We start from the raw sequence: 20,921 nt of genomic DNA, 5'->3' as shown, positions 1-20,921 counted from the left end.
ATTGTATAAGACCATTTGTGCATGTTCAATAAATAACCTAGTAATATCATAAACACAAGAGTGGATCATTGAATTTTTGTGATAGTGCTGAACATGAGGTCCTAGGAAGAAGCTACTTTCAAGAAATATTAAAATGCAATAATGAATAATGAAAACAAGAAACAGAAGAAATTATGAGAGAAGAGTCTATATAAGACTAAGATAAAAGCAGCTGACCAGTTCTTGGGATAGAAGGATGTAAGGAAAGTAGTCAGAAGAAATGCCGACCTCCACATGATGGTCATGGCATTGAGTTGGTTGGAGTGATTCGTTTGCTTTGTCTGTCCTTCTAGGCCATGCTAACCTGCCCTCCCCTGATGCCCGTGTGACCCTCACCCTGGGCAGCCTGCTGGATGACCACCACTGGCATTCTGTCCGCATTGACCTCTTGAACACACAAGTCAACTTCACCGTGGACAGGCACACTCAGCATTTCCAGGCAAAGGGCAAGTCCAGCTATTTGGATCTTGATTATGAGGTGTGAAAATGACTTTTTAAGTATCACAGATTTTAGTATTTAAATGCAACAGAACTTTGTGGGAAAATACCACTATACTGAGAAAAATTCCCTTTGCTAGTAATTTGGAATTCTGATGAAACATTTCCCACGGGTGACGTCGGCAGGGTGGGAGAGACATACATGCGCTGTTGAGGTGTTTTATCACTCATAGATGTTAGCTTTCACATGAGAGGAATTAGTCATTAAATTTGGGAAATGTGTAGATGAAGAGCAATCAGTTCGACGGGCAGCACTTTAAAATGCATTTGTTCGGACAGTTCTTCTGTGTTGCATCTGGTGTTGGCTGTGAACAGTTCCCTTGGAGATTTCTCTGTGTTTTAGGGCAATCCTAAACCGAATTAGCAGTCTAGGGTACTTTGGAGAAGTAATCAACATATATTCCAACCTGCTCTTTTGAGGAACAAGAGAGCCAAATGCACACGATTCCACATACTGTTTCTCAGGGGTATTTAGAGGTTTAACATATTTGCAGCGTGTTACCGACACATATCTAACCTACACTGAAGTGCACCTTTTGTTCTGCTAGTTCTGCTCAGCACATCTATCAGAGCAAATGGGGTGATTTCAACATTCATTTAGTATAAGTGGCCTCAACAGAGCAGGCCAGCTGGAGAGCCTGGTCTTGAATAAGATTATCAATGGCTGTATTATTCTAACCTATCAGCAGCATCATGGCAAACACCAGGACCCTGAAGTCTGGGTTCTAGAAAGGTTTGTAAAGTAGAATGTCATCACAGTCAGCTTCATTGTCACAGATCAAGAGTGACCATGGAAATGAATGTACAATATTCCCCATTGTCTAAAGTGACATAGCCATTTGAGTACCAAATTGCCAGGAGGGTATTTAACCACTTATCTCAATATAATAAAGAAAGCATTGGTAAAGCTAATGCTTGATAGTCAGAAAAATAAGACTATCAGAAAGTGGAGGGACCACTCTTCGTAGCGGTGATGCTAATGCTCTAAAACTTCACTTAAAATTCACATATAACATAACTCATCATAATGTAAACTATAATGTCATAATGTAAAATAATGCCAGGTAGATTTGAGACAATTATCCTATACCTGCTAATCATTAACTGGTTTAGGCAGATAAACAGAAAATCATTAAACAATATTATTTATGTCATTTTTTTCTTTCTAAGATCAGCTTTGGAGGGATTCCTGGACACAGAAAAGCAGTGGCATTCCCACATAAAAACTTTGATGGCTGCTTCGAAAATCTCTACTACAATGGAGTGGATATCATTGATTTGTCCAAGAAACACAAACCACAGATCCTCATCATGGTAAGAAAGTCTGTATATGCAAGGTCAAGAGGAAAGGAAACTGCAACTTGTCTGATTGATTCAGTCTTAGAATATACCTCTTCTGAAGGCAGGGAAAGTACCAATCATATATACCTTTCAGTTCATATTTGACTTAACTAATTGCAATTTTAAATTTAATTTTTGAACATTTTAGTTCCAGTTCATTAACATGCAGTGTTTAATATTAGTTTCAGGTGTACAATACAGTGACTCAGCACTTCCATACAACGTCCAGTGGTGCTCGTCACAAGTGCCCTTCTTCATCCCCATCACGTGTTTCCTAATTTTTACATTTGTATGACAACAGATGCATGCTTTTGCAAATATGTGCCAGCACATTCCAATAGAGACTCTTTAACGGGGTCTTTGTGACTGATTTCCTCTTGCTTCCTTCTCCTGTTACTGAACTCCAAGTTCAGCTGCCTGTCATTCACTCGAAAGGCCAATACCCAAGAGATGAATTTTGATTGGAAAGGAATTTGAGCTTAATTTAGTTTGAGGTCGGCAACCTGCGGAGAAGGTGGACTCTTGTCCAAAAGAAGCCAGCTCCAAGGTTTCTGCCTGGCTCAGGGGTTTTTAGAGGAGCTTAGGACAGTTTGGTCAATAAAGAGGGTGCAGCAGCCTGCAGCATTTCTTGATTACATGCACACTGCCCTGTGCCAACTACAAACCTGATCTTAGCACTCAGGGGCTGCGCGTGGGGTCCCGTTCTGGTTTTGTGATGTGCAGGACTCCTCGGCTGTTTCTGCAAAGGGAGGCAAGGCCCACAGATACACAAATGGGAGTTGGTAAAATCATTTGTGTGACCCGATAAAGAAAAACATTTTGCCAGAAAAGTTGCTTGGCTATTCAGAAGGCGGACATGGCTTCACACAGGCTGGCTGGGAAAGTTCCTTTTCTCTTCAAGGCCAGCAGTCAGCCTGCTATGGATCCGGGGACTTAGGCCAGCAAGTCTGGAGTGTGTTATCTTGAAGCAGGTGAACCCCTAAGGTGGGTTGGAGTGTTATCACACTTCTGTCTCTCCACGGGCTGCAGGCCTTCCACCCAGGCTGGCAAGTTACAAAGCTAACATCTGTCCTTCCGTGTTTGGTCCATTAAACCCGAATCCACGACAGATTAGAACACACAGACTCACACACATATTTGTGAATATAGATGCCTCCATATCTAGCATTGTCTACAGAAATGGGATCCTTTTAGGTGAGCTTTTCTCCAACCCAGTTTTCCAACTCAGCTTAACCTTCTGGAAATTCTTTTTTTTTTTTTTTTTTCTTTAAGACCTGTTTATTTGAGAGAGCAAGCATGCTGGGGGGTGGGAGGGATAGAGAGACAACCCTTGAGCAGACTCCCCGCTGAGCGCAGAGCCCCACATGGGGCTCCATCCCATGACCTGAGCCGAAATCGAGAGTCAGATGCTCAACAGACTGAGCCTCCTGGGCACCCCTAAACCTTGTAGAAATTCTTTTCAGCCATCAGCTGCAGCTCCATGTTGTAATGGCTGCTCACTTTCCATTAGGGCAGTCATTTCCCAATCAAGACGTTTGCTTTATTTCTGTTTCTATTTTACCATAAGCAAGCAATTGCACCTCTGTTTTCAGGTACTGGGCCTTTTATTTTGATGGAAAATATTTCAGGCATAGAATTTCTTGGTCGAAAGCTTTATTCAGCTTTCATTTTTAATAAATGTTGTTGGGTGGTTTTCCAAAAAGAACTGCAATGTGGCATTTGTCACCAGCAATGTACGACAGAGCCCTCCCATCACATCTCAGGGAGCCACACATTGTTAGACATCTCTCAGGCTCTTTCCAGTGCAATGGACATGGACTAATACCTGACTGTTCCTTCATGCTTATCTGACTACTGGTGAATGAAATCATCTTTTGTCCATTTGGATTTACTTTTCTGATCATTGTTGATTCTTATTCTTTTGCCATTTTTAATTTGATTACAAAAAGTTTTTTCTGGTCAATTTATGAGAGCTTTTTAAATTTTTTTAAGATTTTATTCTTTTTTTAGAGAGAGCACACAAGTCGGGGAGGAGTAGAGGGAGACGGAGAGAGACAAGCAGACTCCTCGCTGAGTGTGGAGCCTGATGTGGGGCTCGATCTCACGACCTGAGATCATGACCTGAGCCGAAATCAAGAGTCAGTTACTCAACTGACTGAGCCCCCCAGGTGCCCCAATTTATAAGAGAGCTTTATGCTTGATAGATTACCCTTTGTCATTTATGATCCAAATATTTTTCAAATTAATCAATTTTATATTAAATATGAGTATTTATAATATGATTATATATTGTATTTTTATATTGAATGTTTTATGCTATGTTGAGTATATAAATGTTTTTATTTGTATGTGGTCAATATGTCTATGTATTTTTTTATACCTTTATAGTATTTGGTCTTGCTTTAGAATGCTTCTAAAATCCTAGACTCTAGATAGAGTCTCATGGATTTTCCCATAAAATGTTCTAAGTTGGTTTTGTTTATTTATTTTAAAATTGAAAAAAAATTCTTTGATCATCCAGAATTTATTCTTTATGCAGATCTGTTGTTATTTTATGCCTTATGGGTACCTGTTTGTGCCTGCCCTATTTAGTAACTAGGCCCAACCTTTTGTGCACATGGTTGAATCATACCTTTCATTGCAAACTGGTTGTACATATATTCTCAGACCTTCCTGTGGGTTAGTTATTAGGCTCTGCTGCTACAGTTATTCTTACGCCAATATCATATTGGCTTGATTATCGTGCCTTTATGGTACATATGCTTTGGTGCCTGCTAAGTCAAATTAAGCCCAACTCACTCTATTTCTTTGCATAATATATTTTGGAGAGGAAGGACAGTGTTTGGGTATGTAGTTCTCTGGAATTTATGAAAATTTATCCGACCCCTTTACAAAATTCTTGTAAAGATCTTTTATTTTTAAGGTTTTATTTATTTATTTAAGAGAGAGAGAGAGTGTGTGTGTGTGTGTAAGTGGAGGGAAGGGCAAAGGGAGAGGGAAAGGCAGACTGTTGGCTGAGCAGGGAGCCCGATGTGAGGATTCGACCCCAGGACCCTCAGATCATGACCCGAGTAAAGGCAGACACTTCACTAACTGAGCCATGCAGGTGGCCTCCCTCCTCCCACCTTATAGAGATGGGTGGTAACTGGAATTCTTTAAGAACTTGCAATTCCTTCTTTCTTTTTTTTTTGTTTTAAGATTTTATTTATTTATTCATGGGAGACACAGAGAGGGAGAGTCAGAGACATAGGCAGAGGGAGAAGCAGGCTCCAGGTAGGGAGCCCAATGTGGGACTCAATTCTAGGACCCCGGGATCACGCCCTAAGCTGAAGGCAGGCACTTTACTGCTGAGCCACCCAGGCATCCCAAATTCCTTCTTTCTAAATTATATGATTAAAAAAATAAATAAGTTTGCCCCTGGAGCAATAGACATAACCTAAAGATAAAAGGTGTGGGTGTTTTTTTTTTTGTTGTTGTTGTTGTTGTTTGTTTTTTGTTTTTTTTACAAAATAGAATGAAATAAAAATAACAACAGCCTGCCAGGCAGGTCAGAGGTTGGGCTGGGTGAAGGGGCTGGGAGAGACCTGGCCATGCGAGCTTCTGAGAGCCAGCTTGCCTGCCTGCCTGCCTCCGGGCTGGCCAGGCTGGCCACGTCCTTTCTTCCAGAAGTGTGGGAGCACGCGGTCCACCTGAGGCAGATGTACGCACCCCCCCAGTGACAGCCCCGTAGGCACCAGGGAGCGCAGGAACGTGCCTGGAGGGTGTGGTCCTTGGTGCTGGGCTTCGAACTGGGCATAGGTGTCAGCACCTGGAGGGAAGGAATCGTCTGTGCTGTTGCACCCCGCGCCCAGCCCGGGGCCTGGGGCTCCTGAGATTCCTTTGCCGAGGCCCAGAACTGGAGGCGACAAAGGTCCCTAAACGACTCAGAACTCCGCTTGCCCAGCGAGGGCTGCGCAGTGCTTTGAGGGGCCTGTCGGGGGAAGCCGGGTTGGATGGGGAAGCCTCGCCCTTAACGTCCTCGCTTGCTAGAGGTGGTAGGACACTGCAGATCTTGGAGAACCCCTCGTTAATGAAACAGCCCCCCCCCCAGCCCTCCTAAATCCTGTTCTTCTGTATTCACAGGGAAACGTGTCCTTCTCGTGCTCACACCCTCAAATTGTGCCCGTGACTTTTCTGAGCTCCAGGAGCTACTTGGCTCTGCCAGGTGTCGCCGGAGAGGACAAAGTGTCCGTCGCTTTCCAGTTTCGAACGTGGAACAGAGCAGGGCTGTTACTGACCACTCAGCTTCGACACGGGCCCGGGGCTCTCACCCTCGTCCTCGATGACGGGAAACTCAAGCTGAGCCTCTCCCAGCCCGGACATCCAGCGAGGGACGTCACAGCAGGTGACAGGCGTGCGCCCTGACTGCACCGTCCTTACCTATAAACCCACGGTTGGTCATCGCTACAACCACTGAGCGATTGAGTCCCTAGGACATTCATAATCCTTCTAGAAGGAACTAGATTTCTTTTACCTTTGAAATAGGGATCTCTAGGTTGTTGGCGTGTGAGTCAGTGTGACACAAAGTTAGCTACGTGAAACCTACTTATGGGAGCATTTTGAAAACAACTTATTAACAAGTTGATAGTAATTGGCAGTCAACTTGAAATACTAGGAAGCATTGGCCTCATCCTGGGTCCTCTTGAGAAAATAGATTCCTTATAACTGTCTTTTGAGCTTTTATACTCACTGGGCTTCATAATATTTGAAGTTGTGATTTTTCTCTTAGCTGTCAGAGCTTCTGCTTCCTTTGGGAATCCCTGCTTTGGATGAGGCTTCTGATGACTATGGGCAGCTACCCTGCTGGCCTTCTGAGAAGGACCCGCGTTGCTAAACTCACGTCCAGAGTCATGTTACCTTTGAACTCTGGGGACTGTTTTGCATTCGAGTGCTGATAAAAATTTAAACCCAGGCAGATCCAGTGGCTTGTCGTTCCACAGATGTTGAAATGGAAGGAACAGGCTTATGAGTTTGGGATGGAAAGCCGGGAATGGAACTTAAGTTTTTGTTTCTCTTTATAAAAACAAAACAAAACAAAACAAAACAAAACAAAAAAACCCCCACTTGCGTATGGCATTTCCTTGTGGACCTCAGCAAATGAATAGAGCCAAGAGTGTCAAGTCAGATTTAGTAAATTGCTTCAATCTTGGTTTGTGTAGATTTACAAGCCACATGTCATATTAACTAAAAGAGATAGTGTTCAACCGTCATGTCACGTGAGCACATACCGCTCTTCCTTCCAATACACACACACAAATTATTTAACTTTTTTTGAAGGCTGGCACTGAAACATTACCCAAATGTTTTATTGCATCAATTTTTAAGCCTTTACAGTGCAGTGCATTAATTTTTTGGAAGCAAACCAAAGGTGAATTTTTCTTGCTACTTGTTTTAGAAGCATTTGAGGGATGATTTTTTTTTTTTTTTTGAATTGGAAATACAGGCATGCCTCAGAGATATTCAGGATTGGTTCCAGACCACCACAATAAAGCAAATATTGCAATAAAGCGAATTAAATGAATATTTCGGTTTCCCTGTGCATATGAACGTTACGCCTACAGTAGACTATAGATGTTTAAATGCGCAGTCACCTAATGTCTAGAAAAACAATGTATGTACCTTAATTAAAAAATACTTTATTGCTAAAAAATGCTCTTATCTGAGCTTTTAGTGAGTCGTAACCACTGATCACAGATCACCATCACCAATGTCATAATAATGAAAAAGTCTGAAATATTCGTGACTCGGAGACACAGAGTGAGCAAATGCTGTTGGGAAAATGTCACTGAGAGACGTGCTCCAGGCAGGGTTGCCGCAAACCTTCAGTTTGTAAAAGGTGCGCTATCTGCGAAGCACAAAAAGCGAAACACAATAAAACGAGGTGCACCTGCAGGTGGAACATGAGACAGATCTCAGTTGGTTTTTTATTTTTAACATTGCATGAAGTAAGAAAGCACGTATCAAACCGAGAACCAAATTTTTTCTTTTTAAAAGATTATTTATTTATTTATTCATAGAGACACAGAAAGGGGGGGGGGGGCAGAGACACAGGCAGAGGGAGAAGCAGGCTCCCTGCAGGGAGCCCTGGGCCGAAGGCAGGCTCTAAACCACTGAGCCACCCAGGTATCCCGAGAAACAAATTTTAAAGGATGAGTTAACATAAATCGCATTAAATGCCAAAGAGGACACCCAGTCATCTTTCATCCTGTTTCCAGCTTTTAGATCATTTTTCCTAATAGTTACCTCAATATGTTTCCGAAGGGATCTAGAAAGGTCCAAACGTGTATAATCTAGTGTTCATGTGTTTATGGAACTGGGCCAGCAGAGCGTGGTTATGGAGCTGTTCCCCTTCTGGGTACAGAAGGACAGTGGAGGAGGGAGGGAGAGTGCGTTCCCCTTATGTAGGAAAAGACACAGTTTCTACCCTTTGCCAAAAGGCCTCTAGTCCCACAGGCCTTATTCTCTGTTATCAGGATAGATTTGACACAAGCTAGTGGGAAGGGTGAGTAAGAGGACTTGCCTCCCAGGCTTGTTTCCAGACCTGCCTCTGCGCTGCTATAGCTCATGGGCTCCATAAACGACACCTTTGTTCTCCCCAAAGCTTGGGTCGCTGTCTTTGTAGTGACACAGTGTGATTCTGGGTAGAAGCAGTGACACCGTCCGTCCACACCAGCAGGACAGAGCCTGCTAGTCAGCAAGCACTCCTCAGCATTTAGTTGTCATTATTCCAAAACAAGTCTTTTTTTTTTTTTAATTTATTTTTTATTGGTGTTCAATTTACTAACATACAGAATAACCCCCAGTGCCCGTCACCCATTCACTCCCACCCCCCGCCCTCCTCCCCTTCTACCACCCCTAGTTCGTTTCCCAGAGTTAGCAGTCTTTACGTTATGTCTCCCTTTCTGATATTTCCCACACATTTCTTCCCCCTTCCCTTATATTCCCTTTCACTATTATTTATATTCCCCAAATGAATGAGAACATATAATGTTTGTCCTTCTCCGACTGGCTTACTTCACTCAGCATAATACCCTCCAGTTCCATCCACGTTGAAGCAAATGGTGGGTATTTGTCATTTCTAATAGCTGAGTAATATTCCATTGTATACATAAACCACATCTTCTTTATCCATTCATCTTTCGTTGGACACCGAGGCTCCTTCCACAGTTTGGCTATCGTGGCCATTGCTGCTATAAACATCGGGGTGCAGGTGTCCCGGCGTTTCATTGCATTTGTATCTTTGGGGTAAATCCCCAACAGTGCAATTGCTGGGTCGTAGGGCAGGTCTATTTTTTACTCTTTGAGGAACCTCCACACAGTTTTCCAGAGTGGCTGCACCAGTTCACATTCCCACCAACAGTGTATGAGGGTTCCCTTTTCTCCGCATCCTCTCCAACATTTGTTGTTTCCTGCCTTGTTAATTTTCCCCATTCTCACTGGTGTGAGGTGGTATCTCATTGTGGTTTTGATTTGTATTTCCCTGACGGCAAGTGATGCAGAGCATTTTCTCATGTGCATGTTGGCCATGTCTATGTCTTCCTCTGTGAGATTTCTGTTCATGTCTTTTGCCCATTTCATGATTGGATTGTTTGTTTCTTTGGTGTTGAGTTTGATAAGTTCTTTATAGATCTTGGAAACTAGCCCTTTATCTGATATGTCATTTGCAAATATCTTCTCCCATTCTGTAGGTTGTCTTTGAGTTTTGTTGACTGTATCCTTTGCTGTGCAAAAGCTTCTTATCTTGATGAAGTCCCAATAGTTCATTTTTGCTTTTGTTTCTTTTGCCTTCGTGGATGTATCTTGCAAGAAGTTACTGTGGCCGAGTTCAAAAAGGGTGTTGCCTGTGTTCTTCTCTAGGATTTTGATGGAATCTTGTCTCACATTTAGATCTTTCATCCATTTTGAGTTTATCTTTGTGTATGGTGAAAGAGAGTGGTCTAGTTTCATTCTTCTGCATGTGGATGTCCAATTTTCCCAGCACCATTTATTGAAGAGACTGTCTTTCTTCCAATGGATAGTCTTTCCTCCTTTATCGAATATTAGTTGCCCATAAAGTTCAGGGTCCACTTCTGGATTCTCTATTCTGTTCCACTGATCTATGTGTCTGTTTTTGTGCCAGTCCAAAACAAGTCTTGTAACCGTCACCGCCACCCCCACCCCACCCAGACTGAAGCCTTTTCGGAGCTGGGGAAGGGTAGAGGAATTGGCCTCATCTTCACAGTAGCACAGATCAAAAACACCAGCTACTCTCTCCCCACTCACCCTTTGACTCTAGTGCTGCCTGGGAAACTGGCATCCTTCCATCAGAGGTGGGGACGGTAGAGCACACACAAAAGAAACACAAAGGGTGAGAATTATAATGGGTAGAAATAGAGAATGAACATAAGTGCAGGCATTTCACTTTTAAATGAGAATGTTGAATTTTATTTAAAACAGTCTTTTATTATGGAGGCAAATGGCATCTATTACCAATTCGAGGAGGTATTCTGGAGTGTTTTCTGCAAGTGCTCTCATGAAATAACTATGTCCTAGACAGGTGGGTAGACGGGGCGGGGAGGGGGGGGTGGTAAAAGGGAGTATTTTAAATTGCACCAAATTAAATACTGGGTTTTAATATCAGATTTAAATGGATATGGTTACCATACTGACAGGTATGCTATGTAAGCTTTAAAATCAATACTGAATGACAAGACTGGAAGGAACATTCACAGATTCTTGTTTGTGTATTTTGTTTAGTTCCTGGGCTGGAGGCCTTCCTTCAGGGTCAGTGTCATAATGTCATTTTAACTATCTAACCAAAATCCTCCGTATTCATGAGCCTCACCAGCTCTTGCTTCACAAATATGACACAGAAAGTGAGAGTCTGGCATTTTTATTATCCTGGATGTGTGTACATGGCAAAGAACTGAAGTGACCTTAAGGACTTTAAAATTGTCCCCTCCCTGAAATTGTGTGCTGGGAAGTACCATAACTCATATTTCACAGTCTGAGAAGAACAAGGTTATAACTATTTTTATAGTAGGGTCTGTGACCTGCTGGGTCAGGTCAGAAACATTTCCCACACACGGGGATCTCGAGTCCATGTCCAACATCACTGATGAGAGATCAAGCAAAACCAAAAAAACTGTATTTTATTTTATTTTTTTTACAGATTTTATTTGAGAGAGAGAGAGAGATTGAGAGAGAGAGAGAACAAGCAGTGGGGAGGGACAGAGGGAAAGGGAGAAGCAGATTCTCCACTGAGCAGGGAGCCCCACATGGGACTCAATCTCAGTACCCTGGGATCATGACCTGAGCCCAAGGTAGATGCTTAACCAACTGACCCAAAAAGCTGTATTTTAATTTTAATTTTTAATTAAACTGTAGTTGACATAGTGAAGAGCATTGGAGAGACATGGATTTACATGGTTGATTGAGTTAATCAAGCCAAAATCTGTTATTAAATTAAATATTACTGGTTAACTTTCTACCAGAAACATGGTCATATTTTCTTTGGGACTAATCTCCCTGTGGGTGGGCTATAAAATAACTTCTGATTCTTTCAGCTTGACTTCCAAACTTATAGGGTCACACACAGTCTGTAAGTTTATCATTTGTAAGAGATATAGGCTAATATATTGGGATAATTCCTTAAGATGATCATCAGATGAGAATCAAGCAGCCTCATGAGCATGCTTAGGCATGACGTTAAAAAACAAAAACCAAAAACCAAACGATTATCATTTTGTTTTTAAATGAGTTAAAGTGTTTCTTTATGACCACCTTCCCTGTTGGCCAAGACAATTTCTAGAGATTCCAATTATTCACTATGCTCCTTAAAAGCAACATGTGTCTCTGTCGGTGTGAAAGTGGCCGTGATCCCTGCAGAGAGGAGGAATCCCTTACCTTTGGCCGAATGACTTGCCTTAGCTGATGGATTGCGGGCAGAAGTGACATCCACCACATCTGAGCAGAAACCATTGCAAGATTCTGCCAAGAACTGTTTCTTTTCAACCATGAGGCAGAAATGGGGCCATTTAGTAGCATCATTCCTCTGCGAATAGACAGTGAGGACACAGAGGAAGGAGACCCGACTGACCTAGGTCCAGAGGAAGAACCAAACCCTTAATTGATACTCACTGAAACTTAGGGATTATTTGCTTTGACAAGATAATTTAGTAGCTGCTAACTAACAAGCTTTGGCACACCTACTGTTTACTGATTTGTCTTCTGCATGACACAGTATTGGATTTCCATTCAGTGTAAGCCCTGGCCAGTAAGTTTGTCAGAGACACTAAAGTCACACACAGTTGGTTGCTGGGCAATGGTCCAACCACGTGTTCATTCCTAACTCCATCACTTTAAGAAAAAAAATAGATATTTTGTCTTATGGATTGAAGAGACTGGCTGCTTTATGGGGATAGGGGGCTAATAATAGTTTTTCAGAATAATAACCTAACAGTAGCTGGAGTGTGCTCTATCAAATTTGGGAAAACAGAAAATGGAAAAAGAACATAAAATGAAAGCAAATGCATTCCCTTATCCAAAAGTTAATGTTAATATTTAAGAATATCTCCTACCAGTTTTTGTCTATTTTTATACAGTGATTTTGTGTAGTGATTGTGTATGCACATACTGTAATGTGTTGCTTTTTAATTTTACGTTTTTGATGAATTTTCATGTTTTATTAATATTTAAATTGCTAATATATTTTCTAAAGAGTTATATTGATACATGATATATTTTTTCTAAATAGTCTACCAAGATTATCATAGATAATTATAATACACAAAGTACAAACAAACTTTCATTTTTATAATTTACAATTTTGCACAGTCCCCAAATATTGACAAACTAGAAAAGGGTAAAGTATGCCCTATGCCATATAGTATTTTATTCTATAAAATAGAATATTTTATCATTTCAAGATTGTTTAGGATCAGTTGTGTTATTCTATTAAGGCCCTAGGACTAGAAGAAACTAAGACTACCTTGTCCAAGGCAGAATGTTTGGAATGTCCATTCTCGATTCTTCTTTACCACTTTGATTCTGATTTTTTTTCTTTCCCTTCTTTTCTCCCTGTGCTTTTGACTTAACTGAGTGATGAGAAAGTGAAATACATCTATTGCAGCATCTGCACATAGGCCATAACATTCCCAACAGACCACACAATTTTTGTTAAAACATTATTTTTGTTAGAACCAGACTGGCCCATCCACGACTTTGGGAGGACAGATGCAAGACCTTCTGCAACCACACTTCTACTCAATGAGCCTCACTGCAAGGCTCACCGCTTCCTCCTAGATAAACATGACCAGGATACCATATGATCTCATTGCCTCTTTAGAACCCCCCAGTCAAGCCCACATCTATCCCAAGCTTCTCCCTGTCTCTCTGAGAGGTCCCAACTGTCCTCTGCCAGCTAAATCACCTGGTGGGTTTCAGGTGAGTTCATGGTGGTCTTTGGCAGGTGATCCAAGATCTTCATCATATTGTTTTCAAGTACTGGCTTTGTTTTGAGGCATCTATAGAGTTTTTAGGAATCTCTTTTACCCCATTCTGTTTACCTCCAGGTGCTGCATTAAGTGATGGGCAGTGGCATTTGGTGTCCTTATCGTTGAAAGGAAATCACCTGAGTGTGATGGTGGATGGTGAGGCAGCCTCTGTGGCTCATTCCCTGCGTGGGAAGATTGATTCAGGGGACACCTATTATTTGGGAGGTAAGTGAAAGGAACTGGCTTTGTTGGCAATCAAACCATCTTTTTCCTGCTCCTGCCTTCTAAGGCAACCGACAGTTTTAAATGAAGATTAATACTGAAGAACGACCTTTCTCTTTGAGTTATAGTCAATGAAAATGTTGAGCAGACAAAGACAATTTTTAAAAAGATTTATTTATTTATTTTGGAGAGCGAGAGCATGAGTGGGAGGGACAGAGAGAGTGAGAATCCCAAGCAGACTCCCCACTGAGCTCAGAGCCTGACATAGGCCTTGACATGGGGCTTGATCTCTCTACCCCGAGGTCATGATCTGAGCTGAAACCAAGAGTAGGATGCTTAACCTACTGCACCATGCAGACACCCCAGACAAAGACAATAAATTATGGCCTAAAATGCAAGTCTACTTGTGGCCTTGTTTAAATGTGCGTTTGCTAAAACTGGTTTTAGATCTGGTTCTTGTTTTCACTTCAGTCACCTGGAAAGTTTCAAAAATGCTAGTGCCTGTCTCCATACCCGGAGGTCCTGATTTATCTGGTTCCAAAGCCTGGGCAATGTGTTTCTTAATGCTCTCCAGGTGATTCAATGGGCAGGCAGCTTGGAGGGTCCTTGTTCTCCTTTTCTTACTTTTAGCACTTTGCTATATTTTCCTAATGCCAAGTGACCCTTATAACCTTTTCTTCAGGTTTTGATGTGACAATTTTATTGTTGCACATGGTGTCAGCTGCTCTCCTCTTGAGGATCCCAGGCCCTCAGGTGTGGCCCAGGAACCAGCAGCGGCAGCATCACCTGCAAGTTTGTCACAGATGCACATGCAGCACCCTTGACTTCCTGAACGTGAATCTGCCTTTCACCGAGATCCCCCGGTGGCCTGTTGCCCTAAAGTTTAGGTAGTGTTTTGTTGCCCGCTGTCTATACAGAAGGGCACCGTTATATACACCAGAGCAAGAGATGAATGTAGCGGCTATTAATCTTCACTCACTACTTCGTGATGAACTTTTACCAAGACAGCAAACACCAGGCCATCACCCCAGACTGTAACTTACCTGTTCAGTAGAGCTTGGACTGAGTCTGTCCAGGATCCGTTCGGCCAGGGAGGGGTAGCTTCTGCTGGTAATGAATCTCCATTCCTGAAGCACTCAAGTGAAAAATCATGAGCCACCTGAAGCTTAGACCTGTCAATTGTAAGACTTATTTCTAATCTTGGCTTGAAGCCATCCTTGATATTATTCCTGTTTTGCATTTTATAGTTGTTTCTTTCCAAAATAAGTTTGGAGTCATGGTGGAGATAACTTGATAGCCCAACAAGAAAGTATAAAATCCTCCCTAAGAATTGACAATAAGCACACAAACCATGAATCAGGGTATTTAATCTTTCAAGTCCCCTAAAGCAACCACCACTGTGAACATAAGTAGTGCCAGCAGCATTAAAAGATCGGATTGCTTGCTTTCCTTGCCTGCTAAATATGGTGCATTTCTGACCCAGATAGTTTTTTAAACCTTTATGCTTATGATGGATTTTATAGCTCTGCAGAACAGATTCCTCCAAAACTAAATAAAGAATTTATCCAGGAGCTATAACTTAAAAGGTAAAAGATTTTGAAGCACTAAAAGGGATTGGAAGTAAAAATCCTTGCTATGTTGTTTAATGACGCAAAATAGAATACTTGGTATTTTGTATTAAAAAGTGGAAATGTACTTTCCAAAACCACAGAATCTTCTCTCATAGTTGAACACTCTACATGTTCTGAATGTACAACACAGCTACCTGAGAATAGGTACTTTCCATAAATATTTACATGTTGATGTGATATGAATCAGTTGTTACTATGTCATATATGTTTATATTTTAAAATACAACTAATGTTTCTTGAAAGAATATTTATGGGCTCACCCACCAGTGTACACAATGAAACACTACAATGCTTTTAAAGTTTCCTGGCTCCTCTAGATCCTCATTCCCCCAGATAAGTATTACCCTGCCCCCCTTTTAACCAATCTTTGTATTGTCCTTTTATTTTTTAATTCAGATATAATAAAAAATAAAATAAATAAAATAATTCAGATATAATCAACATGTAATATCATGTCAGTTGCAGATATACAGCATCATGACTCAATGTTTGTATATATTAGGAAATGACCCCACAGTAAGTCTAGTTAACATATATCACCATACATAGTGACAATTTTTGCCTTGGGATGAAAACTTTTAAGATCTACTCTCCTAGTAACCTTTGAATATATAATATAGTATTATTAACTGTAGGCACCATGCTGTACATTACACCCCAGGACTTACTTATTTTGCAACCAAAAGTTTGTAATTATTAATGTATTGCTTTCCATTATAACCTATTATATATGTAGGTAACTTTAAACAATAGTGTTTTGTGTTGCCTTGCTTTTAACTTTACAAACAGTGTACTACTGTATGCATTCTTCTGTGTTTTTTTATTATTGCCATCATTGTTGTTCTATATTAGTTTTCAAGATCCAACCTTGTGAATATTTATAGGTAAACTTAATTAATTTTTACTGCCCTGTGGTTTTGATGTATATTATACAATGTTTTACTTATTAAATCCACCATTCCATTTTACTGTTGAGCACCAATTTGATCATGCTCATTTTTTTTGCTATTATAAAAAATGCTATAAATATTCTTCTACAGCTGCCAAGAATCATCTTGCCAGCGATTTTAAAATTTTCCTTATGCACAAACTATCAAGCTTCCCTAATATGCATAGTCAATTTAATGAAACAACCTTTGGTTGTTTCCAGCCTTTGGTCTACGAAAGGACTCTAGAGATTTGGAGGCAGTGTGTTGAAAAAAAAGCATAATAGGCTTTGCTTATGTATTTTCATAAAATTGTGTTGATGTGCAGAAAAACTGTCTCGTTAGTAGAGTTTCCAACAACAAATAGTGTCCCTAAGATGAGCAGAATTACAAAGTTTAAACATCCCATGAGAGAGTATAATGACTGTTCTTCATTACCACTTTCCTATTTTTTGGTTGTAATTATACTTTGGCACTGAGTGGCAAAAATAATGTAAGATCTTGCAATCACAGCACATTATCTGCAACTAATGTATAAATTCAGAATGACCTCTACATACTTAGCTGTAAATACCCAGTTGATTCCTACAGAACAATTCCAGGCACTGATTCAAACTGACTTAGTCAACTTTACATTTTATACCAACATAACAGCATCTTTTTTTCCCAGAAAAAGAATGTGTACCATCTAAAAAACTCAAGTAATGCCCTCACCAGGCTAAAACAAACACACAAAACCAAAACACACCAATTTACTTATATTACATAAAAAGATGAATATTATTTGTAGTCAAGGAAAATCAGGAGAGGCAGGTCTAGGACCAGTGATATGGAGTCTTGGTTCTCAATAGATGCACTATATTCACAAGTTTTACGCCCAGGTAAAGACTCCCGTGTTCAGAGCCCCTTGTCTCTATGCTCCATTGGACTTTTCAGCTCTGTTCTGGGTAAAGGAGTGGGGGGTGGCAGAAGGTCAGTTTCAAATTGAGTGGAAACATTGAAACCCATAGATGTCAATGTTAAAGTTATTCCATCCAATCCCAAGAGTTGTTTATGCCAGTGTCTATTTATTTAATTATCTCCTTAGTGAATGTCCATCAGAACCAGAATATGCATCACATCAACAAGGAGATTCACTTTATCCAGGTCATGCTTTTTAGCAATATTTGGTATTCATGGGAATCAATACCCCATGTTCTGAGACACTCCCTAACCAGTTCTCCTTCCTCTTTCTGTGTCTCCTAATAGAGGTTCAGTTGCAAGTTCCCACTTACCATGTGGTCAGTAATATTTTGTTGCAATGTTTTCCCATAAAGACAGATTAGTATGTCTTCCTGCTACAGTTAGGATGGCCATATAAAGTATTGTCCAAACCAGGACACTTTAGCAAATGAAGAATATGATCTCAATAATGATGACAGGTCAGCAGGTGTAATCCAGGGCTCTGTGGCTTTCTTTCCACGACAAAGGGTCCTCTTACGAATTAGCAGCCCTTTTTATATGTCCGATCAACACTGTGTGTTGCAGGTTTCCTTTTTTCCTTTTCTATTTCTTCTCAGTCTAAACTTTGTTTGTAAATTGTTCTTCTAACAACGGTTTCACTCTACTATATTGCACACAGAGTTTTGGTGCCTGCCAGTGAGGGTAGTGGAAAGCTTTTTTGGATTCCTTTTGTGGAATCTTTGTACTCTTCAATAGCACACCTGCACCATGGAGTTGGGAAATATTAAGTTATGTTCATCTCTTGAGTGTCCTTGTGTGAGATACTAGCAGGCCAGAGAACCAATGATGGCTGTAATGAGGCCTCACCTCATGACCCATTCTGGTGTTGTGACATAAAGTGACAATTTCTCTGTCATCCTCAGAGGTGCTTAAATTTCTTACTCCTTCAGTAGTGATGGATGTGTTCCATTAATTTAGCATTATTCCCTGTCCACTTTCACTGACCATCCCGAATCAGGTCATTGAAGAATGACCCTCTGCCATTTTATCATCGGGGCTTCAGGCAATCTTCTGCATGGATGAATGGACATCTCCCAGTCTGGGCTCATCTTGGGCAATGACACCCCTTGCTTCTTGACCTCTCTCTCATGACTGGAGCATTGAAGCACTTAGCAGTTCGACCTTTCCTTCTTAAAGTTCCACTTTGAGAAAGTTTTCCTTTTGATCACTAGATTCAGTTTACTTTTGTCTTTTACAGGAATACTTAGGTATTGCATTGTATTTATTAAATTTTTATTTTTTATTTTTTTAAGAGAAGGAGAGCATGCATGAGCGGGAGTGGGTGGGGAAGAACAGAGAAAGAGAATCTTAAGCAGGCTCCACGCCCAGTGCGAAGCCTGATACGGGGCTCGATCTCATGACTCTGAGATCATGACCCGAGTGGAAATTGAGAGTCAGATGCTCAACTGACTGATCCCCCCAGGCACCTTCAGATACTGCATTGTATTTTAATGAATTTGAGGGGTGTGATCTGGAGAGAGGGAAGGTAGGAGGAAAAGGGTAAGAGTGCTTCCACCCAACTGTTTATTAACTTAATGTTTTTGATCCTTTATCCTAATCTCCTCAGTTCCTAAGCACTGTCAGTAGAAGTCACCTATCAAGATACAAAGATATACCAGGTTTCTTCCAAATATATCCAACCTTTCAGAAATTCTTTTACGAACTGAAATGTGCCTATTTTCATATAAAACAAGGAAAAGGTAAATGGAAACTGTAGAACTAAGCGGTTCTTTATGACGTAACACTACATTTGAAGTGTCAGAGTCTCTGTGAAGCTAATTTATGAGGTTCCATTGCACCTGACAGTGGGTTTGGCCTGATTTGGATTAATTCAGGCCTTGGCTGGTTTTAGATTATATTTGTGTGGAATACAAAGCATCAAAGCCTCGGTCACTGAAAGAAGAGGAAAGATAGACTATGTGCATTTTGTGGAAATTCTTAGGCAGCAAGCTAGCAGCTGTTGGGCAGAACAAGAAGAGGCTCTGTCTTTACTCTTCTCCCTTTGAAAGTACACCAGTGACCTTCATGACAAGTTAAAAGAGAGAGGGGTGAAAAACATGAATATGATGAGTAAAATGTTGAGATTATGGGTACCTGGGGGCTTTGGTCAGTTAAGTGTCTGACTCTTGATTTTGGCTCAGGTCATGATCTCAGGGTCATGGGATCAAGTCCCAAGTGGGGTTCCATGCTTGAGTTTCCTTCTGGCCCTCCTTTGCCTTGTTCTCTCTCTCTCTCTCTCTCTCTCTCTCTCTCTCTCATATAAATAATAAATCTTAAAAAAATACTGATTCCATTTCATTTAAAAAAATAAGAGCCCTGTAAAACAATCTCAAACCGCAGGCTTAAATATTGACAAAAAATTCCTTAACATTTAAATGATTGAACAATGATCTTTTAAATGATTTTTTAAAAGAGAGGAATAATTACAACTTTGTACCTAACAAATTAAAAGAAAACATTCTCCTGGAAGTGATGTAAATGAGACCTAATTGTATCAGGCAAAGAAATAAAATAGGTAAGTTTCACAGGAAGCATAAAATTTACTTCACAATATTTTCAAATTAAAGCAATATAAATTATTAAATTATTTTTTAAAAATGTCATGCTTCTTTCATGTTTGCATGTAAAGATAAAGTATTCAGTTAAATGAATGCTTCGTGATTTTATCCCACGTTGCTACAGATGCGTTCCCCCAGGAAGCTGCCTCTGTGCTTGGGAGGTTTGTGTACTGTGGTTTAGTGAGGTTAGTTCTCGAAAACAACTCCCGAAGGGGGGCGGTGAGAGAGCAGCTAGGATGAACGGAGACAAATTAGGGCAGGATGCAGTTGCAGCAGAAGCCTCAGAAGATCCCACGGAAGCTTTGAGGCATCTTTGCCCTTTAGGGACATCCCAGTTGAGCAATGGCTGTAGGTCACTGACCACTCCAGTGCATCTGTGGGCACTGGCCATCCCTGGGGAAGGGATACCATCCTGAGACACTCCATTCCCTGCAACCAGGGCAGTTCCTGGGAAGAACTTCAGCCTCAATCCTAAAAAATGAGAGGTGTGCATATGTAATGGGGACTAGGCCATGTGTACAGATTTCCCCCAATGGTGGCTTGTTACAAAAGCATTTATAGTGACTGTGTTCTCTTCCTGGAGCTTTTATTCTCCTCCTGGGCAGTGGGAATCTTGCAAGGCACAAATCTAAGAACCTCTGATTCCTTTAGAGGGCAGCCCAACAGAGGATGGGAGAGCCCTCGACATGCTGCTGGATCCACACCTGGGGAAGGAGGCGGTTCTGAACTCCTATCTGCTCTGATTTTGATTTCAAAGCTGTGTCCTTGCTCATCGTTGTTATAAAAGCATTGTCTTCTTGGGAAACCCAGGGGAATAAAAGAAAGCCACTGTATTATGAACCACTGAATCGTGGTTTGTAATGGTAAAAGATAACCTGCGGCATATTACAATTTTTCAGGGTATATTTGAGCAAAAATTGATTCGCATCACGCAACACCAAACCAGAAGTGGTTAGGGGTGCTCCGTAGACAAGAGCCAGAGGAAAGGCTTATACAGAGAAGGTGTGGAAGCAGAGAGGGGAAATTATTGTTGGCTACAGATTAAAGCCTGCTTGGCTGTCTGGGATTGGCTGTTCCAATTTCAGAACCTTTATAGACTCAGAATCTGGTTTGCTTTCCTTGGCCACTAATGCTTTTGGTGAGCCACCACGGTCTGATTGGCCTCCTTACTTTAATTAATTTAACAGTAAT

At 41.0% G+C, this 20,921-nt stretch overlaps 1 protein-coding gene across 2 annotated transcripts in view; it reads left to right on the top strand.

Annotated features, from left to right (window-relative positions):
• The window catches only part of LOC144320789 (contactin-associated protein-like 3), a 197,480-nt gene that overhangs the window by 104,126 nt on the left and 72,433 nt on the right, over nucleotides 1–20,921 (top strand). For both annotated transcript variants that reach the window (XM_077909755.1, XM_077909750.1), the window contains exons 6-9: nucleotides 333–517; nucleotides 1,708–1,851; nucleotides 6,001–6,262; nucleotides 13,470–13,616. In XM_077909755.1, the coding sequence (XP_077765881.1) occupies nucleotides 333–517; nucleotides 1,708–1,851; nucleotides 6,001–6,262; nucleotides 13,470–13,616 (738 nt within the window). The remainder of the gene's footprint in view (nucleotides 1–332; nucleotides 518–1,707; nucleotides 1,852–6,000; nucleotides 6,263–13,469; nucleotides 13,617–20,921) is intronic.

This window comes from Canis aureus, chromosome 1 (genome assembly GCF_053574225.1).
Source record: "Canis aureus isolate CA01 chromosome 1, VMU_Caureus_v.1.0, whole genome shotgun sequence".
Taxonomy (NCBI): domain Eukaryota; kingdom Metazoa; phylum Chordata; class Mammalia; order Carnivora; family Canidae; genus Canis; species Canis aureus.
The sequence above is the reverse complement of the archived record's forward strand: the minus strand, read 5'-3'. Positions and strand labels throughout refer to the sequence as shown.